This window comes from Hemicordylus capensis, chromosome 2 (assembly GCF_027244095.1).
Source record: "Hemicordylus capensis ecotype Gifberg chromosome 2, rHemCap1.1.pri, whole genome shotgun sequence".
Taxonomy (NCBI): Eukaryota; Metazoa; Chordata; class Lepidosauria; order Squamata; family Cordylidae; genus Hemicordylus; species Hemicordylus capensis.
In genome coordinates, this window is record NC_069658.1 from 403156232 (window position 1) to 403182816 (window position 26585).

Here is a 26585-nt window from a genome sequence, read left to right on the forward strand (position 1 = left end):
TGCCAAGGTTGTCTGCTAGCAGGTTGTCCATACCCTTGATATGCAGGACTAGAGGCCGGACATGATGTTGTATACACCAGTTCCACAGGCGAGTTTCCAGGAGACAAAGGGATCAAGAAGCTGTTCCTTCCTATGGTTGATGTAGGCTATCGCCGTGATATTGTCTAGGAGAAGCTGGACAACTTTTCCTTTGAGATGGGGTAGAAAGGATTTCAGGGCATAAAAGGCAGCCATTAGCTCTAGTAAGTTAATGCACTGGTGGCACCACAGTGGGGTCCACAAGCCTTGAGTTTTGAAAGTCAGACAGTCGGCACCCCAGCCATGAAGGGATGCATCAGAGGTTATGGAGAGGTTTGGAGAAGTGGTATTTCATGAGAAGTGGGAGGATCTGTTGTAGAGATAGCTTTCGGAAATTTTTGAGCTTTATGACCTTGTTCAGACCCCTCAAGTCCATGATAGGCCAAAGGCCCCCATCCTTTTTTGGCACTTGTAAGTACATTGAGTAGTAACTCCTTCGTTAAACCACTGGTTGACCAGGTTCTATGGTATCTTTCTAGAGAAGAGAAACTACTTCCTCTTCTAGGGTAGGAGTTGGGTGGGTGTATTTGATTCCTGCAAACGCAGGAAGGGTAGAGAACTCAATAGCATGGCTGGTGGAAACTATGCTGAACACACACGTCTGTTAGCTGATGCCAAGTCTTCAAATAAGATGCCAGCCAGATTGTGGGGTTGGGGTGGCCGTTGAAGAACTTCCAGAAGAAATGTATCAAACCTGCTGCTTGTGAGAGTCCTGGCCTTTGGGTCGTTGCTGACGCTTAGGCCTTGACTTATATTGGTGTCTAGAGTTATAAAGGGGCATTTGATTTCTTTTTTCTCAGAATGCTTAAACCGATTGCATTGCCTCTGGTAAGGAATAGAGCGCTGAGAATACGTAGCTGGGTAAGGCAAAGAGGCAAAGGTTTTTGCAGTGTCACAACACTTTATCACTTTTCCCATGGTCTCATCAGTCAAATTACTAAAGAGCTCTTCACCCTCAAAAGCTAAGCTTTCTATCTTTTCCTTCATTTCAGGTTGCAGCAAAGCTGATCGTAACCATGCATGGTGACGGAGAGATGGCACCAGCAAAGGACCTTGACTCAGCTTTGCTGAGATGCTTGGCAGTGCTGAGGTGGTGTTTTGTGATCTCTGCTGACCTAGCTAGGGCAGCCTTAAAAACTTTTCACAGGAGTCTGAGACCTGCTCAAGATCTTGACTGAGCTCGTCTCATACAGAGTAGCATCCCATACAAGCCATGTAGTTGGCGATCTTAATTGCCAAGTACAAAGGGGAATAAGTACACCTTGCCATAGCATCGTTTCCTCCCTTCCTTTGCAGATGGTGCAGAATGAGTCCTACCTGACTTCCTAAACAAAACAATCAACAAGAGAATTCAGTGGAGAATGTTTAAACAAAAAAAAAAAAGACAAGAATTCTCTGGGATCTTGTAGAAGCTTGCAAAACACTTGGAAGTAGAGACAGAAGCTTCCAGGGATTCCCATGCTACCTTAGCTGAATTGGCTAGGACAAGAAGCATGGGAAGAGCCGTAGCTTGCACTGTAGATGATGATGCCATAAAGTTGTAGACAAGATCAGACATATCGTGTGCAGAAGCTCTGATTTCAATGCCCAGAGCCTTGGCCATATCCAAGACTTATTTATTTATTTAACATTTATATACCGCTCAAAATGCAAGTCTCTGGGCAGTTTCTGGATGCAAGTCTCTGGGCTGGACTTGAAGATGATAAGACTTCATCTCTTGAGCAGGTGATGCAGAAGGCAGATTAGCCACATTCTCATCTACAACTACAACATTTATATACTGCTTTTCAACAAAAGTTTCCAAAGCAGTTTATGTAGAGAAATAATAAATAAGTAAAATGGCTTCCTGTCCCCAAAGAGCTCACAATCTAGAGATGTCCCCGAAGGAATCTCAGTGATAAGTCATCCTGAGAGTCATGCATCAGAGCTATCAACCCAGCTGGGGGGGTGGGCAATGATCTAGCTGGTGGGTCAGCTGGCTGAACTGGAGGTAGTGAGGGGTTCCTCAGGGACCTGAGGAGTGGCAAGTTTTACTGGTGGATTAAGTAGACCTAAAGAAGTGCCAAGTCACCTTAAGTGGCACAGCGGAGAAATGCTTGACTAACAAGCAGAAGGTTGCTGGTTCGAATCTCCACTAGTATGTCCCCCAGACTATGGGAAACACCTATATCAGGCAACAGTGCTATAGGAAGATGCTGAAAGTCATCATCTCATTTTGTGTGGGAGGCAGCAATGGTAAACCCTTTCTGTATTCTACCAAAAACAACCACAAGGCTCTGTGAGCACCAGGAGTCGACACCAACTCAACAGCACACTTTACCTTTACTTGCTTCCAAATAATCACTTTGCTTAGGATTGCAGCCTCTTGAACTTCTTGGGGCATTTTGTTCCTAGCAAAGACCATAACTAGTCAGTGGCCTTCTCTGTCGGCCTATCTCCCCTGCTAGACTGTGGGTGAGATTAACAGCCCCCCACCACCACTTCTTGCTTGCCAGAACATCGGCTGGAGTTTCAGTTCCCTCCTTCTGAGTGCTGATAATCAACATCTGCCGGCACTCATTGTACCAGCTTTGCCCCAGGTGCCTCTTCTGAGAGGAGCGGCATGGGGGCTATTTAGGGAGGGACTGTGTTGGCAGGCCTTTGGGGTGAGACTGAGGGAAGTTATATTGTGGGGGGAGGGGTGGAGATCTGGGCTAGAGGTTGCTGGTCTTTTATTTTTATTGGGTTGTACCAGGCCTTTTCTTGATTGATTGTTTGATTAATTGATTGATTTCTGTATCGCCCTTCCAAAAATGGCTCAGGGCAGTTTACACAGAGAAATAACACATAAATAAGATGGATCCCTGTCCCCAAAGGGCCCACAATCTAAAAAGAAACATAAGATAGACACCAGCAACAGTCCCTGGAGGTACTGTGCTGGGGGTGAATGGGGCCAGTTACTCTCCCCTGCTAAATAAGAGAGAATCACCACATTGCCAAGGTGCCTCTTTGCCAATATTGCAGATATGTGTTTGGGCTCTCTTGGGTGGGATGGTGCAGGGGGAGCACCTGGCTGTTCTGGGGCAGCTATTACTATAGTGGTTGGGAATTGAAGAATTGGTGCTGGCAGAGCAGCTGGCCATTATAGGGGAAGGAAAATCAGTAATTTAGTAACTGTTTCCACTTCCAGCTGCCTTGTCAATTCTCAGGCCTCAGGGAGCAGCTCCAACTACCCACAGAGTCTGGCCTTGCTCCTCTGCAATGCCAGATCAGTTCAGAATAAGACTGAAATTGTCCATGATTTGATCATGGATGAGGGAGCTGGCCTGGCATGTATAACTGAGATCTGGTTGTGGGAGGCTAGTGGTCCAGTGTGGGCTTAGCTTCTCCTACCAGGCTACTCTGTTGTGGAGCAGAGTAGGGGAAGTGGGCGAGGGGTGGAGTGGCTGTGGTCCATAAGAATACCATCTCCATTCCCAGGGCCCCTGTGAGACAGTTGACTTAAACTGAGTGTGCATTTTTGAAGCTGGGAACTAGGGATAGATTGGGGATTCTGTTGGTGCACTGCCCAAACTGACTCCCTAACTGAGCTGAATTGAGCTGATAGTTGGTGTTGGAGTTTTGGAGTTGGTGTTGGAGCCTAGACTTTTGGTGCTGGGGAACTTCAACATCTTTGGGGCCGGCTTGTCTGGTGTGGCTCAGGAGTTCATAGCAGCCATGACAACTATGGGCCTATCCCAATTAGTTTCTGAACCAACTCATGTTGCTGGCCACATACTCGATTTGGTCTTTGGTTCCGATCAGGGGGTTGTTCCATAGGTGGAGGACTCGGTGGTTTCTCCATTCTCATAGATGGACTACTACCTGGTTAATGTAGGTTTCACAGCCACAATCTACCCATTAAGGGGTGGTGGATCTATTAGGATGGTCCGCCCAAAAAAGCTGCTAGACCCACTAGAATTCCAAAAAGCCTTGGAGGGTTTCCAAGTTGGTGTGGCCAGAGATTCTGACAATGCCCTGGTAGAAAACTGGAACAGGGAACTCACCAGGGCAGTCCCTTCCAACCTGCTTCTAAAATGGCCCCTTGGTATACTGAGGAGTTGCAGGGGCTGAAGCGGCTGGGTAGGCAACTGGAATGTGGAGAACTCGGCTTGAATCTGACACGATGCAGCATAGGACCCATTTGAAGGCTTATGCAGTTGCAGTGTGTGCAGCAAAAAAAAAGATTTTGGTCTGCGTGCATTGTGTCCACAAGTTCTCATTCAGCAGAGCTATCCCGGGTTGTGAGGAGTTTAATTTCTGCTCCTTCTGCTTTAAATCAGTCCCTGGAAACGTTCTACCGTGATGCTTTTAATGGGTTCTTTGCGGACAAAATCTCCTGTATTCAGGCCCACTTGGACTCCACTATTTCTACAGGGCTGATGAAGGAGGTTTCCAGCAGTCCCTCTTGCAGTATTAGATTGGATCAGTTTTAATCTGTGACTCCTGAGGATGTGGACAAGCTGCTTGCAGCGATGTGACCTAGCACTTGTTCTCTGGATCCTTGCCCAACTTGGCTGTTTCTATCTAACAGGGAGATTGTAGGAGGTGGCCTAGTTAATATCATAAATGTATCACTGAGGAGGATAGGGTACCTCCTTGTTTGAAGGAGGCAATAGTTAGACTGCTTCTTAAGAAGCCTTCCCTGGACCCCTTAGTGATGGATAGTTATAGGCCAGTCTCCAATCTCCCTTGGTTGGGCAAGGCGATTGAGAGGGTGGTGGCCAACCAGCACCAGGCAATCTTGGAGGCAGTTGATTATCTAGACCCATTTCAAACTGGCTTTAAAGCTGGCTATGGGGTTGAGACAGCCTTGGTTGGCCTGATGGATGACCTCTACTGGGGAACTGACAGAGGGAGTGTGACTCTGCTGGTTCCTCTGGATCTCTCAGCGGCATTTGATACCATTGTCCATGGTATCCTTCTGGATCGCCTGGGGGAGTTGATGATAGGAGGCACTGCTTTGCAGTGGTTCCACTCCAATCTCTTGGGTAGACTGCAGATGGTAGAGCTTGGTGACAGTTGCTCCTCAAAACAGGAGCTGTTATATGGAGTCCCTCAGGGCTCCATTCTGTCACCAATGCTTTTTAACATCTACACGAACCCGCTGGGTAAGGTCATCAGGAGTTTTGGTGCTGGGTGTTATTAGTTTGCTGGTGACACCCAGATTTACTTCTCCTTTTCATCTATATCATCAGGAAATGGCATTCATTCCCTAAATGCCTGCCTACAGGCAGTAATGCGCTGGATGAGGGATAACAAATTGAAACGGAATCCAGGCAAGTCGGGGGGCTCAGAATTTGAGGGATGAGTTTGAGTTTCCTGTGCTGAATGGGGTTACTCTCCCCCGGAAGGAGCAGGCATACAGCTTGGGAGTACTCCTGGACCCAGGCCTTACCCTGGTATCTCAGGTGGAGGCTATGGCCAGGAGTGCTTTCTATCAGCTTTGGCTGATTCGACAACTGTGTCCATTCCTTGAAGAGGTCGAACTCAAAACAGTGGTGCATCAGCTGGTAACCTCCAGGCTTCACTATTACAATGTGCATTATGTGGGGCTGCCTTTGTACGTAGTTTGGAAACTTCAGTTAGTTCAAAATGCAGCAGCCAGATTGGTCTCTGGGGCAATCCGAGAGACCATATTATGCCTGTTTTGAAACAGTTGCACTGGCTGCCAATATGTTTCCAGGCAAAATTCAAAATGCTGGTTATTACTTTTAAAGCCCTGAGTGGCTTAGTTCCGGGTTACCTTAGAGAGCGCCGCCTTCTACATGATCCCCATCGCACATTAAAGTCATCTGAGGAGTTCCGTCTCCAGTTACCACCGGTATGTCTGGTGGCGACTCAGAGGCAGGACTTCTCTGTAGCTGCTCTTGTGCTGTGGTATGCACTACTTGCAGAAATCCCTAATCTGAATTCATTACTGGCCTTCAGGAGAGCCCTTAAGACCTATCTGGGTTTGGGCTGGCCTTCCAGGGTTTTTAAACTGCTTTTAAACTGTAAATGTTTGGCCTCATTTTCCAGGTTTCAAAACTGTTTTATATGTTTTAATTTTTAATTGTTTTCATAGTTTTTGATTTTAACTGTTAATTGAGTTAATTATTTTTATTTTAATGTAAACCAGCCTGGGCCATTTTTGGAAGGGTGGTATAGAAATCAATCTATCAATTAATTAATAAGACCGTAATCAGCAAAGTCATAAGGAAGAGCTGATGGAAAAGGATCTCTGCAACACCAAAACCCCCTGATGTATCCATGATCCAAAGTCCCAAGCGAGGTCAAGTAGTCAAATGTGTGTTTAACTGGATCAGAGTAATTAAATCTTCCCCACCAGAGTGTATATGGTGACAGTCTGGAGGCAAATGGCTTGGTGAAGATGAGGGTGTCTTAGGCACGTTGACCGGTGTGTCAGGAGTGGAGTCCTCATCATGATTCAATGCGAACAACGGGAAGCCCTTAAAAGTAGACACAGAGGGTGTACTCAGAGAATGCCAAGAGAGACTCCAGAGAATTTGTAGGAGTGGTGTAGACAAATGCCGACTTCGGATAGGCGTAGAATCCCCAGACCTGGCCAACGAAGGTGAGGAATAGTCCAATCTGATGGACAATGCTGCAGGTGTTTATGATGTTCAAGGAGGGCATGATGTTGAATGAATCATCGAAGTTGAAGCCTGCATGATGGTCGGTGTCACAAGTGTTGCCTTCAATGTCCAAGGAATGGTGGCTGGTGGGACTGCAGTCTTTGGTGTAGAGCAGGGATTCTCAAACTTGGGTCCTCAGGTGTTATTGGACTTCAACTCCCATAATCCCCAGCCTCAGTGGCCTTTGCTTGAGGATTATGGGAGTTGAAGTCCAATAATACCTGAGGACCCAAGTTTGAGAATCACTGGTGTAGAGGGTACTCTTGGCAATGATGTTGATGACACCTTGGATAAAAATGGAATAGCCGCTTTATCGTGGTAATGTTGAGCCGCTGACGGAGACTGTGTGTGGGTGTGGGAGATGTCTGATGTTGAGGGTTTAAGGCAAAGTCTTGGAATGCCTGAGCAATAAAGAGGGCTAGCCGATCTCTTGTGCTGATGATTTTTTGAAGACTTCTCAGGGATAGCTGGGCTTTTGATGTAGCCTCGCTACGTTCCCCTGAACAAGAAGTCATCTTCGATTTAGGGGTTAACATTGGGCCCAATGTTGAGCCACGGTGTTTTGTCGACATCGACTCCATCAACCTTGATGGACTCGGCGACCTCAGTGTTGTGGGACAAAGGACAGACTCATAAATGGCCGCTTTCAGTCTATGTTCCCTGCACTTCTGTGTCCATCTAGAAAAGGAGAGACAAATTTTTTACAAGTGTGGGTGTTGTGACTCTCCCCTAAGCAAAGGAGACACAATGATTTTTATCACAAGAGGGCGAGGTTCCTCAGCAAGAGGTGCACCTCTTAAAAGTTTTCTTGGCACTCAGAGAGAAACAAGACAAAATGAAAAACAAATATTAAAAACAGATCAAATATTGAGTAGATAAGAGAAAGTTCAGTGTGAGTCCAAAAGGGCAAAAGCTGCTAGCCGTTCCGAGTCAAACCATGAGCTCTGAGGTACCAAATCAGACAAATGGTAGGCAAGGAATGGTCAATAAATGGTCCAAAGTCAGAAAAAAGCCAAGGAATAGTGGAAAAAGCAAAGTTTTTTTAAAAAGCCTGAAGTAAGGAAGTCGAGAAAAAAAATCTCTGCACAGGAATGAGGAGCGACAGCTAACCTTCCTGATGCAGCCTACACAGTAGTCACGAAGGAACTGAGGCAATTGGGGGCTTTTCTGCCTAGAAAACTGTGTGCTGCAGGCGCAAGGCGGTGGGACAAAGAGCACCCCAAGAGGAGCTTGGGATTCTTCTCTAACCTTTAGTCACATGCGCACAAAACCCACAAAACCATTGATCCCCTTCAAGATCTTCACAGTGCCTTATGCAGGTTCTTGCCTCTGCTCTTCTTCACGACCAGCCAAAGCAGGAAGGGAAAAGTGCCAAGTTTTTGTGAACTGCTTGGAGCATGGAGGCTGAGGCATGATATCCATTAAACATAACATATGGAAACTATAGGAATTTATGCTAGTCACAGTATCCAGTCCTTCATGAAACAGAAGTAGGCAATACCCTATATTCTCCCATAGACCTGACCCCCCATGTTTTATTGCAGTCTTTTTTGACAAACTGTTTATAATGCCATATTGAATAGCATTTCACTGCTGAGGTGAAATGGAATCAAGAACTGGACACCCAAATATGTGTTTAAAAGAAACCCTATAAAACCAACTGTTTGCATATGCAGTCCCATGACCCCAAAACATCCCAGATAATCCATGAGCCAGGCCCACAAATTTTGGCTGTTAGTACCATCTTGGGATGAATGCTCATAGTGATTTTTGGCAATGTCTACCTTACTAAAGATGGAAAATAGTGATCTCACAAAAAGCTGCAAGTGCAACAATGCTCACCCTTTCTTTATCTCTACCCCCAAATGATTAGGGTAAAATTGCAGTCATTTATGCACTGAGGAAAGGGTTCGGGTAACAATGAACAGACTGTTTTACTCTCTCCATGGAGTAATCGGAGGACATTCCTGCCAATTTTCATTTCCTTCTTCTGACAACATTGGGAACATTTTATAGTCATTTTTGTGTTTTAGAAACATTTTAATGCTTTTAAAACACCATTGCAAATCTGGTCATTGCAGCTTGATGGTCAGGACAATAGCATTATAACATGCTGAAAGCATTGCAATGCTATCACCTGTTTTACATCTCTAGGGTTGTAGAACCTGTCAAAAATCATTCCTTCACCCCAGCTGGCTCACGCACTAAGGTAGGGGACGGGACACAAAGTGGGACAAAGCAAAGATGCAAGTGGAAAGAACACAGACCAGAGATAATACAGTCCTTAAATACCCTGAAGACACAGTATTGATTTATGGGCAGAGGGGTGCTGTGCAGAGAGAACACCAGCTTTGTTCTCAACATACCACTTTGTCATGTTGGAGTTGCTTCTGTCTCTCACATAATCTGTTATTGCTTTCTGTAAATTTAATAGATCTTTCACTTTGAATTAAAAAAACACTTTGAGAGAAGGTTGGTTTCCTTCATTATCCTGGTGACACCAGTTGGAATTTCAGCACTACAATGATTCTTCAGAGTGATGAAGCACTCAGCAGAAAGTGAAATCTTCTTCAGTCATAGATGGAAGAGAGTCGTGTTCTCCAACAAGCAATGTGCAAATTAAACAAACCATCAAGAACTCACCAACCTTCCTGACTTGAGATGACCTTCCTAATTCTAAATAGGCTGATGGGCAACTTTCCACTGGCCCATGTACAAAACCTATTTACCAGATATTTCATAAGGAATGATGAGGAAGGGGATCCAATATCATAGGGGAGAAAAGCCCTTTCTGATCCCAATAGGCCAAAGCCAGATGCTCATCCTTCCTATGGGATACATGTTCCTTCCTCATGGGGTGCAAATAGGACAGTCCTCAGCAGTGTGTTCTCTAATTTTTTTTCCATCTGTGCGCAGAATGAATTTTGTTCTGGGTGGCAGTATCAAGGCAGTGTGTGCACACATATATTCAGAGTGAGACCTTCCTGATTCAATCTGAGAGGGATCTAAATTTAAATGAGCAGATATGAAAAAAACCTTGTGTGCACAGAACATTGGTCCCCAGTAAATGGGCATTGCGATCTTCTGACGGAGTGGGGGGTAGGATTTGCCAGATGTATGGGTTGTACTGAACTATAAACAAAAAATCTAAAAGGCTGAGACTGCTGGCAGGATTTTAATTTAGCAGCATCTGACAAGTCAAGTGTTGAAGTGGGTGATGCAGGGCAAACAGCCCTGTATTCCAGAGAACACACAGAGCTTCAAGTAGGGAGAAATCACCATTGCTAGACAGCCATCTTAAAAATCAGCCAGATTTTACTTTTAAAATACATTGGTAAGAACAGGGATGATACCCAGCTTCTTAAAAGAGGCACAAGGAACGGAACATTTTAAAAAATAAAAATAAAGGGGGGGGGAGAACAAAAAGTTGACAGAACAGGAATCCCTCCCCACTCACATACAGATTAGTGTTCATTTTATCTTAGTCTCTTGTGGACAACAGGCAAACATTCTTTTGCTGTGCATGATCACTCGGCTCTGCCTTTTTGGTGCCAGTGGTGTAGTGCTGGTGGTGCTATGTCTGCTACTTGGCTGCTAGCAGCTGCTTACGCTGTTGCTCCAAAAGGGCCTCCAGGTGGTCTGCTCTCTTCACAGCAGCCTGCAAAGAGAAGTTAGTTCAAGGAGAACAACTTGAGGAGTGCAAGTGTGGCAGGGACAAGTACTATGGGCTCTACTATTTTCAAGAGGGGCAAAAGCCTTGTACACCAGAAGATATGACCCTCAACTATTAACTAAGCTATGAACTAAGATCTTCCCCACTTCCTTTCTGCCGCAACTACTACTACTACTTTTATTTTTATATTTATATACCTCTCTTCAACAAAATTCTCAAAGCGGTTTACATTGAAAAATAAATAATACATAAATAAGATGGTCCCCTGTCCCCAAAGGGCTCACAATCTAAAAATAAACATAAGGTAGACTCCAGCAACAGTCACTGGAGGAATGCTGTTCTGGGGTTGGATAGGGCCAGTTGCTCTCCCCCTGCTAAATATAAGAGAATCACCACTCTAAAAGATGTCTCTTTGCTCAGTTAGCAGGGGTTTCTGAATATCCACTTCTCGCTACTGCTTGAAATAGGATCTGGCCTGGGAGGACCATTGTCTTACAAAGTCTATCAGGGTCTTATCTTTTGTTCAGAGGCTCATCCACAGGACACACACAAAACATCATTTGTTCTTTCAGCCTCTGACTATCCCAGCTATATTTGGCAGAACTAAAACTATTTTGTGGAAAGGATGATCAAAGATCTTTTGAGGAAATGCGAACATGATAAAAATAGCAAAATTTTAGAGATGACACAACGTGATCAGATCCAGTCTGAAGATGCAATGGACATTTAATGTTTTCTGAATATCTGCAAAACCTATCAGAATCCACACATATATATAGAACACTGAATTACAATTATTTTGATGTAGGAAATTTTTTGCAAAGGCAAGATAAAGATTTGATTACCTAGATTTATCATGTATTGTTAAATGGTATGGAGGAAAATGGACCAACAAGAAATTGTTATAAGCTTAATTAGAAAGATATGTGGGATTCAGAATGGTACAACAGATGTGGGAAAATATTTTGTCAAAAAGGTGATTTTGTTTATTTTCTCCTTGTATACTGCAGAACAGTAAGTTATATGCAGCAATTAAATCTAGCTGATTAATTCAATGGAATACTTAAAGGGACTTGTTAAACAAGTTACATAATAAATCACTAGGAAGTTTCTAATGAGTACAAAATTATGGTATTACAAAAAATGAAATCTTAAAGTGCAATAATAAACTAGCAATTTAAAAGGTGGGTGACCAAAACTTGAGAGATCATTAGGATGATGAAACTAAGCAGCTATATAAACAAAAGGGTGGGGGGAGAGCAAAATGGTAACCTAAAAATAACTGAGAACAATTCATTTGCTGGGTTAAGGAGTCTTTTCAATACTGATTTGCTGTTATTGCTCCATATAGTGGATGGCTACAGTCATACCAGATTTAAAGTCAACCAAATAATCCAGAAATTACAAATCTAAATAACTGGATTTAATGTATCCCTCTTGGTGAAAAACAGCAGCAGAAAAAAGCCACAACTGACATTGCTAACTAGTAACCAACCTCTTTCCTTGGGCCAGCCTCTCTTTCTGCAGGATTAATCACTTCCTACAGTGCTTTAGCCCCTCTCCCACCGATATTCTCCAGGGGGGAAACTCGGGCCCAGCTCATTTACTAAGTTACCGATAAGTGTGACGCATTAGCCTGCCAGCCCATCTGCCTTTTTTAAAAGAGGCTGCTCTTCTTAGTGAACACTGGGCTAGCTCTGCTACTCCTCATTCCCCACCTGTTTTCTTGGATTCCATGCAAAAAAGCTAGCAGTATTCCTCTCACTTGGTCTTCTACTCTACAATGATGGCGACAATGGCAAGTGGGCTTGCAACCCTCAGAGATCCTCACCTCATATTGTTTTCGGAGGCTGTTCACAGCCTCCTCTTTCTTCACAATGGCTGTCTTCACTCTGAGGAGGAGATGAAAGGAGACTGAGACCCAGCCACTTATACTTCTTGTACCCTTCACAACTTACTATCATATTGGAAACTGAGGGAGAGAGAGGAATGGGTTCTGCTTCCACAAGGTTTCTTGCCTCCTCTTTGACCTCTTTGGAGGTTTCTCAAATGGTGATATAAACTCTTTCAGACCATCGGTGCAGGGCAAGTGATCAAGCATGGTGAGTGGGGACAAAAAATCATGGCAGCAGCTCCTGTCGACAACCTAAACACATTTCAACTATAGACAAGTTGTTCTAATAAGAACTAATCAGCCTACTTTCCTTTCACTGTCTCTACATCTGGACTAAATCTGGTGCAAATTGTTAAGAGATCTACAAGTTAGAACTCTTGAGCCTCAAATGTTCATGTGTCCGCCACCTTGGATTGAGATGCATGTCATCATTACAAACTGCACCAATGAGGTGTCCCTGTGTGTCACTCACTACAGATGTTTCAAATCTGGTTCAAATTAGTTAGACAGTCCTCAAGTTAGTGCACTTGCGCCTCAAAAGTTTATGCACCAGCTATCTTGGATTGCAATATGACATCATTGCAAATTACACCATTGGGGCATCCCTATGTGTCCATTCAGCTGTACAAATTTGGTGCAAATCGGTTAGACTGTCCACAAGTTACTGTACTTGCACCTCAAAGGTTTTCGTGTTGGTTATCTTGAATTGGGGTGGATGAAATCACCACAATCTTTGCCGTTGAGGTATCCCTATGTGTCCCTACAGCTGTAACAAATTTGGTTCAAATCGGTGAAGTTAGCTCACAAGTTAGCTCATTTGCACCTCAAAAGTTTATGGTTCCACCATCTTGAATCAGAGTGGATGACATCATCACAAACACCACTGAGGTGTCCCTGTGTGTCACTCACTACAACTGTACCTAAATTTGGTTCAAATCAGTTACAGTCCACAACTTAGCCCACTTGCACCTTAAATGTTCACGTGTCCACCATTTTGGATTAGGGTGGATGACATCACAAACAACACCATTTGGCCTTCCCTATGTGTCCCTACAGCTGCAGCAAATTTGATTAAAATTGATTAAGCGGTTCACAAGTTAGCCCATTTGCACCTCAAAATTTATGCGTCTGCCATCTTGATTTGGAGTGGATGACATCACACACCACGCCATTTGGGCATCCCTATGTGTCTCTACAGCTGTAGCATTGTTTCAAATCAGTTAGGGAAGGGTTTCTTAACCTTGGGCCCCCAGATGTTGTTGGACTACAACTCCCAGAATCCCCAGACAAGGCCTTTGTGGCTGGGGATTCTGGGAGTTGTAGTCCAACAATATCTGGGGGCCCAAGGTTAAGAAACTCTGGGTTAGACGGTTCACAAGTTAGCCCAATTGTGCCTCAAAGGTTTACATGTCCGCCATCTTAGTTTGGGGTGGATGACATCACAAATTATGCCGTTGAGATGTCCCTGTGTGTCACTCACTGCAACTGTCCCTAATCTGGTTTAAACTGGTTGGACAGTCTACAAGTTAGCTTGTTTGAGCCTCAGATGTTCACACGGCCACCATCTTGAATTGGAGTGGATGACATCATCACAAACCATGCCATTTGGGCATCCCTATTTGTCCCTACAGTTGAAGCAAATTTGGTTCAAATAGGTTACACGTTTCACAAGTTAGCCTACTTGCGCCTCAAAAGTTTACGTGTCCTCCATCTTGGATCAGGGTGGATGACATCACAAACGAAGCCACTGAGTTGTCCCTGTGTCCCTACAACTGTACCCGATTTGGTTCATATTGGTCCAGGTGTTGTGAAGTTGATGGGGGACACACACACACAATGCTGGGTAATCTCATAAAATTACTGGAAAGTAGGCTAAAAAAGACCCTAGATGAATATGAAATATAAAGACACAAGAAACCTGAAAGAAGGCTGTGCCTTTTTCAGTCACAGGTATTTATGGAAACACACAACTCTCACCTTTTATGCACTTCTTCCAACTCCTCCTCTTTGTCTCGGGTCACTCTGTCTAGTTCTAAGCGTTGACGGGCACGAAGTTCAGCCATCTCTGCCTTGAGGCACCTGTTCTCTTCCTCAGTGCTCACCAGCCGGTCTGCGAACTCCTGCCGAATAACCTCGGAGAGGCTGTTGCGTTCCTGTGCTAGCTGGTCCCTCACCTGTTACAGCATACAGGTAGAAATTTCAGGCTCCAGATGAGCAAGCAAAAAAGGGGGTGGGGACTTCAAGGAAAGCAATAGTCATGTTGCCCCTCTCTAGTTGCTAGCCATCTTCCTCCTTAGGTGCATGTAATCTTGAAGGGAGCTCCTACATCCAGCAGTTTACAATTGCTAGATCCACAAGTTTTTGAAGTCTTCTCCAAAGAACAGGAACTTACTGCCCCCTCCCCTACGCTCTTCTAAAGTGCTTATGGTCGACACTCCTTAGTGTCCCTATTTTCTCACAGGTTTCAGGGAGAACGGAGCATTGGTTCATTTACCGCGAAGGCTTCTTCTGGCTGCTGGAGTCAAGGACATCTCTATGGGTTATCCCTCTCACGTGCTCCTAGGACTATGATAATTAGCTAAAAGAAACAGAAGCCTATTAGAGCCTGAGGGGGATAGCCCCGCTCCAGTTCTTTCAGGCCAAGTTATGAAAGGTACAATGACAATATGTTACCATGTTTCCCCGAAAATAAGACAGTGTCTTATATTAATTTTAGCCCCCCAAAATGCACTAGGGCAATTAGCGGTACATCAGAAATTACTGCTAGGTCTTACTTTCGGGGAAACAGGGTATGTCAAAGGAAAATGAACATATAGAGCAGGAAAAGGAATATGATAAGTACATGCAAAAACAGTCAACCAGATGTGAAAAAGACAGCGTCCCTCAGTTGAATTCTGCTGTGCAATAACCGTGCACTGAAAAATCCTCAGTGGTCTGTTGGTGGCAACCTAAGGAAAACTGTAAAGATGGTCTCCCAGGAGCAGACAAGTGAGCCAACCCGAGAGGGCCGAGATGTCCTTGACTCCAGCAGCCAGAAGAAGCCTTCACGTTAAGTGAACCAATGCTCCATTCTCAGCTGCTGGGGTCCAGGACATCTCTATGGGGACATACCACAGCTTGTACGTCACCTCGGGAGGGAGCACTCTTGGCTACTCCGGGGGAAGCACTTCTTCTGTATGCTGCTTGTGCAGAAGCATAAGTGTCCATCTTATAGTGTTTAGTGAAGGTTGAAGGACTCTTCCACGTTGCTGCCTTACAAAATACATGGACCGGAGCATTCGTTGAGAAGGCAGCCAATGTCGCCGACACTCTTGTGGAGTGCACGACTATACGATTAGGTGGGCGAAGATGCTGCATCTCATATGCTAGTGCTATGCAAGCTCTAATCCATCTGATGGTGGTAGAGGTGGTTATTGCCTTTCCCGTGGATCCAGATAAGACAGACAAATAATGAATCTGTGGTTCGAAAAGAAGCGGACCATTCTATATATATTTCTGAGGCACTGACGAACATCCAATTTGTGCCACTGTTTCTCTGTTGGATGTTTGGGGTGTGGACAAAATGAAGGAAGAAATACATCCTGAGACTGATGGAATGGTGAAGTCACCTATGTAGGGATGAAGAGATTCAGAATAAGATGTACAGATTCTTGCTGAAATATGCACGACTTGTGAACAGATAGTGCCAGAAGTTTTGATATTCTTCTTGCTGACGTAATGGCTATCAGGAACGCCAACTTAAACTATAGAATCCGTATTGGAATGGACTGCAATGGTTCAAAAGGATGTGACTGTAAGGCCTTTAAGACTGTATGCAAATCCCAAGAAGGAAATCAGTGTACCGTAGGTGGTGAAATAAGTGTCACACCTCATAGGAACCTTTTAAGGTGAGGGTGTGAATGCATTGACCTAGCTGATATGCCCAGAATTAGTCCTACTAAGGAGGCTGCTTGCCTTTTAAGTGTATTCGGTTTTACTCCCTTCTCTAGCCCCTCCTGTAGAAAACTGCAGAAGGTGTTGTATATATAGACGCTTCATCATGAGGTACTGAAGATAGGTGTGCAACCCATCTTAAAAAGGCTCTCCCAAGTACATTAACAGATCTTATTCATTGATGACCTTCTCAGTGATAGTATAGTATCCAACACCTTATCGCAATATCCCTGTTGTCTCAATATTTACTTCTCAGTTTCCATGTGGAAAGCCACAACCCGTCTGGGTTGGGGTGTTGCACTGGACACTGATGGAGTAGATCCATGGTTCTGCGGCCGACGGATGTAGTCGCTCTGCAAACCATGGCTTCCTAGGCCAGAATGGGGCCACCAGTATTATACTTGCTTTTAGTAGATGGACTCTTCTCAACACTCTTGCCAGTAGTGGAGTAGGTGGAAACATGTAAAGCAGGCCATTTGGCCACGGAGCCAATAGTGCATCTGTATTCTCCACTTCCCTTCAGGGAATCTGGATATGAATCTTTGGAGCTGTGTGTTCTGAGTTGTTCCGAACAAGTCTATTATTAGCATTCCCCATATTTGAGTTATCTGCTGGAACACATTTTGGCGTAGAGATCGGTTGAGGTCTACTTGGTGTGCCAAAATGAAAGCAAGGTGAAGTTCTGCCCAACTCATCAACAAGACTGCCTCCGCCTGATGAGATCTTGACCTCATCCTCCCATGCCTGTTTACATGTGCTTTTGCTGCCATGTTGTCCTTTTTATTAGAACATGAGAATCCTGTAAAGGTTGCTGAAATGCACTCAGAACCAAACGGATGGCCCTTAGCTCCAGCCAATTTATGCTGTGGCTTTCCTCACATTCTGTCATTTTCTTTGCACTGACCATTGTTGGCAGTGTGCACCCCAGCTCGTCATCACTAACACCTTGGGTGGATCCAAAAACTGCTCCCCCTTCAACAGATTTTGTGATAGCAACCACCCTTGAAGAGACCTGGCCAGGAAGATGTAGTAGCATGCGTCTTTTCCTGGTGATGGCTGCCTGCTGAGGTAGCAGAAACCATTGTAGATCTCTCAGATGGAACCTCCAAGGTCGCTACCATCAGGTCCAAGATCATTGCTAGCGTGAGCTGTAGGAGATGAGGGCACCATCCTTATCTCTGCGGTAATAGTCTGGAATCTGTCTTGAGGAACAATCGGTCCTGCACAATATCGATCACCACTCCCAGGTGTTGGAGTCTGTGGGATGGAACCATCTGACTTTTGGCCATGTTGATTAGGAACCCATGTTCCTGCAACATCTGAAGTGTCATCTGAAGATCGCTCTCTGATATTATTCTCAAAGGTGACTGGACCAAAAGGTTGTCCAAAAATGCAAATAACTGTATTCCCTAAAGGCGGAGGTAAGCCATCAGCAGTGCTAATATCTTCATAAAGACCTGAGAGGCCGATAATAGGCTGAATGGTAGGACAGCATACTGGTAATGCCTTCCTGCGCATTTGAATTTGAGGAGGTGGCAGCTGCTCCGATGTACATGTAAGTACGCCTCCTTCAGATCTATCGATGACAGAAAATCTAGGTGTAGTGCTTACACCACTGAGTGGAGCAACTCCATCTGGAATCTTTTGAACCCACCTGTTCAAAAAAACTAAGTCCAGTACTGCCCTTCTTGAACCGTCCTTGTACTGTCCTTTTTGGGGATGGTGAACAAGACAGAATAGATGCCTTTTCCCTCCTGACACTGAGGAACTGGCTCCACTGCTCCTATATCCATAAGATGTTGAATGGCCTTTTCGAGCTCTATGTGTTTGGTAAAAGAGTGCGCGGTGTAGGAAGGAATCTGTCAGGCATCCAATTCTATCCTGTACCCCTTCTGAATTATTCTGAGAACCCACCTGTCTGTTGTGGAGGTCTCCCACATGTGGAAGTACTCCGATAGGCATTCTCCCAGCCTGGTGAGTCCCGAGTCATTGTTGCTGCTTGATTTGTTTGGTTAGTTTAAAGACCTGTCTATTATTCCCGAAACCTCTGAAGGGAAAGTGTTGATGGTTTCAGGAACCACGTTGTGATCTGAAGTCCCTATCCTGGCTCCTGAAGGAGGGTTGGAAACTCCGAAAGGGCTGAAGTGGCTTTTTAAAACCCAGCCTATTATTATTATTATTATTATTATTATTACTACTACTACATTTATATCCCGCTCTTCCTCCAAGGAGCCCAGAGTGGTGTACTACATACTTCAGTTTCTCTTTCACAACAACCCTGTGAAGTAGGTTAGGCTGAGAGAGAAGTGACTGGCCCAGAGTCACCCAGATAGTTTCATGGCTGAATGGGGATTTGAACTCGGGTCTCCCCGGTCCTAGTCCAGCGCTCTAACCACTACACCATGCCGGCTCACTCTGGTGCTAAAAGGGAAAAGGCACAGCACGTAAACTATCCGGTTTACATGGGGACGACATTGTCTTCCTTTTATCTTTAGATTCAGCTAGAATGTCCTTAAGAGCAGCGTTGCCAAACAACTTTGTGCTGTCATAGAAGACTGCAGTTAAGTTATTTTTAGAAGTGGAGTCCACTTGCCAGCTTTTTAGCCAAAGGTGTCTCCTACCTACTACTGACACTGCAGATGCTCTAGACAAAAATCTGATAAGAGTCCAGAGTGGCATCCGCTACAAAGGCCTGTGCCTTCTGAATCTTAACCAATTGTCTCATCTTCACCAGATCAGAGGGAGGAACGCTAAGTAAGTCATCCACCTTACTCTTCAGCCACCACTGAAGCTGTTGCTGAAGAGTAGGTTGCCAAGGAGGAGTTGTCGTGTACTCTCCTAAATGCAAATTCCATTCTTTTATCTGAGGGAACATTTAGGGTGGCCATCCCTTGGCAGCAATGAACCTGATATTAGTTGCACCACTGGAGCATCTGTGGAAGGAGTTTTTAATAAGTCCAATGTTTCCTGTTGAAATAAGAGTTTGTTACTGCCATAGGTTTCCTATTATTTGCGCGAAGGAGCCATTCCTGCTTTATTGCCTCAGTAAACGGACCAGGCATTAGCAATAACATATCTCTAGGCTTTGCCTTAGGAAAAACCAGGTCCCCTTTAGATGCCTGAGCAGACTTTGGCGTTACCTTTGACAGCAATCCAATAGTGACTATTACTCTTGTCATAAGTGGATTAAAGTCCTCAGACACAAAAAGACACTGTGAGACATTGCCTGAATCTGAATCTCCACCCCCCACCCCCACCTGACCATTCACCTTCCTCCTTGTCAGGAATAATGTCTGGGTCCTGATAACCCCCATCTCACCCCGCACCGGTCCACTTCAGGGTCAGCCTCCAAATTAATAACAAGCATTGCTGGCATTTTCCACTTATCAGAAATGACAGGTCTAGGATTCCGTATATCTGGGTCCCCAGAATCTGGACCGGAAAGATCTGAGGAATGCTGTTCACACCTTTGGTGTTTAGAATTCATAGATTTTTTTATGCTTACTAGATTTTGACCCCTTGGTATGCTTTCGCTTCCTTTTTGTTTTTGAGAGAGGGGCTAGATCAGTAGTTCCCAAACTGGGAGCCTCCAGATGTTTCTGAACTACAGCTCCCATCATCCCCAGCCACAAAAAATTGTAGCTGGGACTGATGGGAGTTGTAGTTCAGTAACATATGGAGGCTCCCAGTTTGGGATCCACTGGGCTAGATGATTCTGATGAAGATTCCTCAGATGAAGAGGAACTCTGCTTATACTTTGACCTTTTACTTTTCTTTTTAGGCTTGATTAGATGAATGGTACCTACAGTGGGTATAGGAAAGAATCACCCCCTTTGATAGACCTTAAATTCTGGTTCCCTTACATCCTGAAATGAAAACACAAAGAAAATTCCCTTCACCAGCTGTACTTATCCAATGCAACCTATAACATCCAACTGAAAAACATCACAATTACAGTCCAGAAAAAGTGTCAGAAATAAAAAAAAAACAAGAATTACTGAGATTGAAAAAGGATCACCCCCCCCAATGTCAATATTTTGTTGAACCACCTTTTGCTTTAATAACAGCCTTGAGTCTGTTGGGATACTTCTCTATCAACCTTGCACATCTAGACGGAGCAATATTTGCCCACTCCTCCATACAGAACTGTTCAAGTTCGGTCACATTGGATGGTAGGTGTTGGTGGACTGCTATCTTCAAATCTCTCCACAGATTTTCTATGGGATTTAGGTCTGGGCTCTGACTGGGCCACATGAGGACGTTCACTTTTTTCTCCTTCAGCCACTGTGTGGTCAATTTTGCTGTGTGCTTCGGATCGTTGTCATGTTGAAAGGTGAATCTTCTGCCCATCCTCAACTGTCTGGCAGAGGGTAGCAGGTTTTCTTCCAGAATCTGACGGTATTTTGCCCCATCCATTTTTCCTTCTACCCTAACGAGAGCCCCAGTCCCTGAGGCAGAGAAACACCCCCACAACACGATGCTGCCACCTCCATGCTTCACTGTAGGTATGGTGTGTTGTGGATGGTGAGCTGCGTTGGATTTACGCCAGGTGTACTGTTTGGTGTTGAGGCCAAATAGTTCAATCTTGGTCTCATCTGACCATAAGACCTTTTTCCATTTGGCATCAGAATCTTCAAGGTGCCTTCCGGCAAAGCTCAAACGAGCTTTAATGTGGCCTTTCTTGAGAAGTGGCTTTCTCCTTGCGACCCTCCCGAACAAGCCACATCTGTGGAGCGCTCGAGAAATTGTTGTCACATGCACAGAACAACCACTCTTTGCCATGAAGTCCTTTAACTCCTTCAGAGTGGCCATTGGCCTCTTGGTAACCTCTCTTACCAGTTTCCTCCTTGCTCTTCCATCCAGTTTGGAGGGCCGACCGGATCCAGGGAGGATAGCAGTCCACCAACACCTACCATCCAATGTGACCGAACTTGAACAGTTCTGTATGGAGGAGTGGGCAAATATTGCTCCGTCTAGATGTGCAAGGTTGATAGAGAAGTATCCCAACAGACTCAAGGCTGTTATGAAAGCAAAAGGTGGTTCAACAAAATATTGACATTGGGGGGGTTGATCCTTTTTCAATCTCAGTAATTCTTGTTTTTTATTTCTGACACTTTTTCTGGACTGTAATTGTGATGTTTTTCAGTTGGATGTTATAGGTTGCATTGGATAAGTACAGCTGGTGAAGGGAATTTTCTTTGTGTTTTCATTTCAGGATGTAAGGGAACCAGAATTTAAGGTCTATCAAAGGGGGTGATTCTTTTCTATACCCACTGTACAATAGCACTTTAAAGCCAAGCCTGCCATTCCGTTGTTACTGCCCTTGATAGACTCAGACCTGGCTCTGAGAGGCCCGAGTACGGGCGCTATTCTCCACAAGGAGAGATCTCACTGGCTTTTTTGGCTGTCCTCAGTCCTGAGTCCAGTTCTGGTTGCCCCCTGCTGCTGGTGGCAGCACTGCCTGTGCAGAAACAAGATGTGGCACAAAGCCTCTCCTTTTTTGGCCCCATTCTGCACCCCGTGCGTGAGATCCTGGCAGCTGCCGCAGGGGTCTCCAATGTTCCCCAGACCCTCATCTCCACTGCTATGGTGGAGGAGGCTTGATCAAGGGGACTGCTGCAGCTAATTTCAACTTGGCCAGAAGGAGTGATGATGCTCCCGAAGTCTCTCCCCACTCCGTTTCTCTGCTGCTCCCTGAGGTGTGCTGGGCCGCTCTATTGCAAGTTTTGTGGCCCGAGGGCAAGTAACTCACTGTGGCCTCTTTGGCGTCTGGACTGGGCAGTATTTGAGTGGCTGGTACCTACACTTGTGGGGGTAGCGATCTGGGGCTCTAGTTGCCTCTGGGAAGCTGCTGTGCCTTTTCCCTTTTGGCACCAAAATCACCCTGTTCCCTCCCGTTGTGCTCCATGGCAGAGGGAAGGATGAATAGGTTTGAAGGAAGGGGGAGGCAAGATTATAAATCCAAGAGGGTTTTAAAAAAAATAGAAGACAGTAACAGGAAAACAATACCAAAGGCAAGAAATAGATAAGAGAAAAATGAATTGAAGCAATAGGAATTGAGCAGTACTTGAAGACTGGAGAGAAAATTTTGGAGCTGCCTGGAACTACACAGGACAGAAAGAACTGGGGTGGGGCTATCCCCCTCAGGCTCTAGTAGGCTTCTGTTGGTTTTTTTAGCTAATTACCATAGTCCTGCCTAGGAACACATGATGGGGAATAACCCATAGAGAAGGTCCAAATTGGGAAGAAACCAGAGTACAGCCCTCTGCTTTATGTCCCATCCCTCCCGCATTGTTCCTCTTGAGCTTTTTCACTGCAGGCATTGGCCTTTTCAAGTAGGACTGGACATGTTTTAACATCTGAACCCTGCCTTTGAAATTGGTGTGGAGCATTCAGTCACTTGAATGGGAACTTCCTTGAGCCTTAAGGAAGATCCCCAAAACAAGAAATCTTTGTGAAACATGAAACCAACCAGGTGTGAGAAGGGCTAGTGTGGATCACAAGACTCAAATATAAACAGTCTAATTGTAGTTAAAAGGTTAAAAAAAAAGTTGATTACAAAAAGATGAGCAGAGCTGACAAGCAATTAAAGGTCAGGATAAGAATATCAAAGAAAGCATATAGAAAGCAAAGTATCTCTCTCTGATCAACCCAGCCTCAAACAAAGGAACATGGCCTACGGCAATGCAAAATAAAACTAGGCCACAAGCCTGAGTTCCTCTCTAGGAAGAGAATTAAATCTGGTTATCTAGTTCTCCATACTTCTAGAGAGAACATGAGAGAGAAAACTTTACACAAAGCAAATCTGGCTTATCCTGCTGTCCAGCACTTGAGCTACAGGAAACAGATACCTACAATAGTTAATCATATTTTTCTCTCTTGGTTTGGAAGTTGTTTTCTGTGCATATATGTAGTGCAAAGGCCAGAGATGTTCCAACAATTATAGTCAATTACTCTAGCTAAGAGTGGGCTCCTTAATTTGCATCAATTAAAATTGGATGGCTCTCAAGGATGTCTCCTTGGCAACCATTAACTCTCCAGACAGGCAGGCCAGGTGTGAAATCATGAAATGCAGGGAAGGTCCTTGGCCCATTCTCTTTGGTTTCTAGAAATCCTGTGGTTTTTTTTAAAAGGAAGGCTTGGGCCTAGCACTAGAAGAGGGTGGTTGTGTGTGACCAAAGCTTGAGGCAACCAAGTCCATTTGCCACATAACCCATCTAGGAAATCACTTATCCCCTTCAGTGTGATCCACCTACCTTACGGATATCCTCTGCCTCCTGCTCCTTCTGCCGCAGCAGACCCTGCACACGAAGAGTTTCACCTTCTGCCTCTGAAAGTCGACCCTTTAGCTCATTGCTGCGCTCTTGGAGTTTGCGTTCTGACCGTTCCAATTCCTGCAGCTCTGCTTCGTATTTGTCCCGCACCCTCTTTATTCTGGATAGAGAAAGAGAGAGAAACTCAGCATTAATACACTGCTTATTCAGGACCTGTGGTAGAGTCTTTGTTTTGACAGGGAAAGGAACACTGGTAGTCTTACCATGAAGGTCCTTTCTTCCCAGTGTTTGAAGGGTATCCCTTTAAGTGGGTTGTCAAGCCTACTTGCTCCCAGACAGGATCTTATGACTCTTTCAGGCTCCCATGGCGCCCCTGGGTTAGGAGTGTTTTGTGAGTGTCTTGCGACAATGCTTATAGAAGAAAGACTCCAACAAAAATGTACTGTGATCATGGCAGGGCAATGTAAGGTAAGAGAAAAAAATAATATGAGAACTGAGAAGAGAAAAACCTGTTAGTACTGCACAGGAAATGACACAGTAGGTAGGACACAACGTGCCAATGAAACCAAACTGTGGAAAAAAGAGATGAAGGCCAGTCACGGACAATGCGGGGTGGGCTGGATACCCTCTGAACACTGGGAAGAAAGGACCTTCATGGTAAGACTACCAATGTTCTTTTCTCTCCAAGTGTAGGAGAATATCCCTTTAAGTAGGACATATCAAAGCAGTAGTCTCCGGGTGGGCAGCGCTGTTAGGTAGTAGATTGAGAAAAAGATGCCTAGGAAGAGACCACCATACACCCAAATGCAGCTTGAGAGGATTGGTAGACTGACAGCTTGTCATGGCATATGAACAGGGAAGATGATGTCCAGCTGGCTGCTTTGAAGGTATCTTCAAAGGGCGTGTTGGCAGAGAATGCCGCTGATGTGGCCGCACTCCTAGTGGAGTGGGCGGTGATCTTTAGTGGTGGAAGAAGATCCAGTGTTTACTTGGCTGGCTTGCATCCAAGTGATGCTGGTTGGAATGAGACAAACAGAACATCTAATTTGCATATGTCCTTAGTCATTCTAATGTAGATTTTCAGGGTTCTCCTCACGTTTAATCTGTACCACAGAACCTTTTTCAGGTGGACCAGTGATGGGCAGAAGGGTGATACTATGTTGTCTTGGTTCTTGTGGAAGGGTGAGTTGACTCTGGGTCAGAACAAAGGATCAAGTTTGATGACAACCGAGTCTGACTGAAAAATATAAAGACATTTTCTGATGGATAATGTCCCCAACAGAGACTCGCCTGGCTGAGGTGATAGCAACCACGAATATTACTTTGTACATAAGCAGTTTAATGGCCATAGTGGACAATGGCTCAAAGAGGACCAGAGTTAGTGTATTTAGGACCTTATGGAGACTCCAGGTAAGAAACCTGCGTAGAACCGGGGGTGGGGGGAGGCTGGTTGCCCCTAGTAAGAAGCCCTTAATGTGTGGACGGTGATGTCTTGGCCTGCGGTCGGAGGACAGAGGAGCGAACTGAAGCCTGCCTCAGTAATGTTGCCAAGTGTAGGCCCTTGTCTAAGCCAGCTTGGAGAAATTCTGGAAGTTGTGGTACTGAAGCCTTTATTGGTTCGATTTGCTTAGTCCTAGCCCACCTGAGAAAGCTGTCCATGTGGTTTGGTAAATGCGTATGGTGGACTACCGTCTGGCGTGCATTTAGAATATCCTTTAGCTGCCAGCAGCACTCTTTCAGTAGCCAGACGTGAAGGTGAAGCCAGGATGGGTCTGGGTGAAATCGTGGGCCTTGTGTGTGAGAAGGAAGAGGCCATGGGGGCCAGAGTGGCACCACTAATAGAAGCGGGGAGTGTTGTTCCCAGAACCTCTGCAGTAGGTGCAAGATTAATGCAATTGGGAATGTGTGTATTAGGCCCCGGGGCCAAGGGTCACCAGTGTGTCTACTCCTGCAGCCTGATGGCAGTGGTATCTACTGAAGAACTACTCAAGCTGATTGTTCAGCAGTGACGTGCAGAGGTCCAGAATTGGTAGACCAAAGCAGCAGACTATCAGCTGAAACACCCGCGGGTGTAGCTGACATTCTGCCTGGGTGTTATCTTGAGGCGGAATGAGTGGCGGCATTTGTTCCCTGTGGGGTTGGGGCTTCAGCCCACCCTCACTAGGCTCCAGCTGTATCACTGCCTTAATCGGCACCCGGGGCTTGTTGGTAGTGGGCAAGGCCCGTTCCATGCTGAGCAATTCCTCATGCTCTAGAGTCACAAGATCCTGTCCAGGAGCAAGTAGGCATGACAACCCACTTAAAGGGATACCATCCTACACTGGGAGAGAACAATTACTATAGCTCTTAATACTGTTTTTGAATGTGGGGACTGAAGACTTAGAAAAGATACTGCCTTTCTAAGACAACAGAGTGCCAGTGGTATAGTTGCTTTGCTCATACCTAGTGGCTCAAGCACAGATCTTCACATCGCCTCTGAAGATTTACCAAGGCTTTGGTGTTTAATACAGAGTGAGAGGCTTTGCCCAAGGCTGCACCCACAACAAAATCAGCATCTGCTTAAAGCCCATAAGCTACTCTTCATCCCTGCTCCAGCCAGATAGGGCTGCAATGGGATTTGCCTTGTTATGCCATGCCTTCAGTCCTTGTAACAAGCTCGTCCACAGAGCACAGTGCTATGGCAAATAAGTACAGGTGAACTCAGTTATCCATAAAGGTTCCATTTCATGGGGCGGGGTGGGGGTGAATAGCGGGGCATTAGGACAATGGGAATTGAGGGGTTAGGCTCCTGAGGCAGTGAAAAACGGGACAAAAAGGACTTAAAAGTGGGGGAAATGAGGGAGTACCCTATCGTACTCTGTGTCTCTCCAGCTGTCCAGCAATGCCCCCCTAAAGTCCAAAATTGCATTCCCCCTCAAAAAACTGTGGTTTAAAAAACTTCTCACAGCCACGAAATGGCTCCAGTCCTCAAAATGGCAAATGGAAATGACCTCTGAGATCATTTCCGTCCATTCCTGACCCGCGGATACAGGTCTTGACCCTTTAACTGCTGAATGATATCGTGCATACAGAGGTCG

At 45.2% G+C, this 26585-nt stretch overlaps 1 protein-coding gene across 8 annotated transcripts in view; it reads right to left on the bottom strand.

Moving 5' to 3' along the window:
- Positions 1–10031: 10031 nt before the first annotated feature.
- Positions 10032–26585, bottom strand: part of CEP131 (centrosomal protein 131) — a 67211-nt gene continuing 50657 nt past the window's right edge. For all 8 annotated transcript variants that reach the window (XM_053295972.1, XM_053295970.1, XM_053295965.1 and 5 more), the window contains 4 exons: positions 23491–23668; positions 14279–14475; positions 12239–12299; positions 10032–10392 (listed from right to left, as the gene is read on the bottom strand). In XM_053295972.1, the coding sequence (XP_053151947.1) occupies positions 10318–10392; positions 12239–12299; positions 14279–14475; positions 23491–23668 (511 nt within the window). In that variant the 3' untranslated portion in view covers positions 10032–10317. The remainder of the gene's footprint in view (positions 10393–12238; positions 12300–14278; positions 14476–23490; positions 23669–26585) is intronic.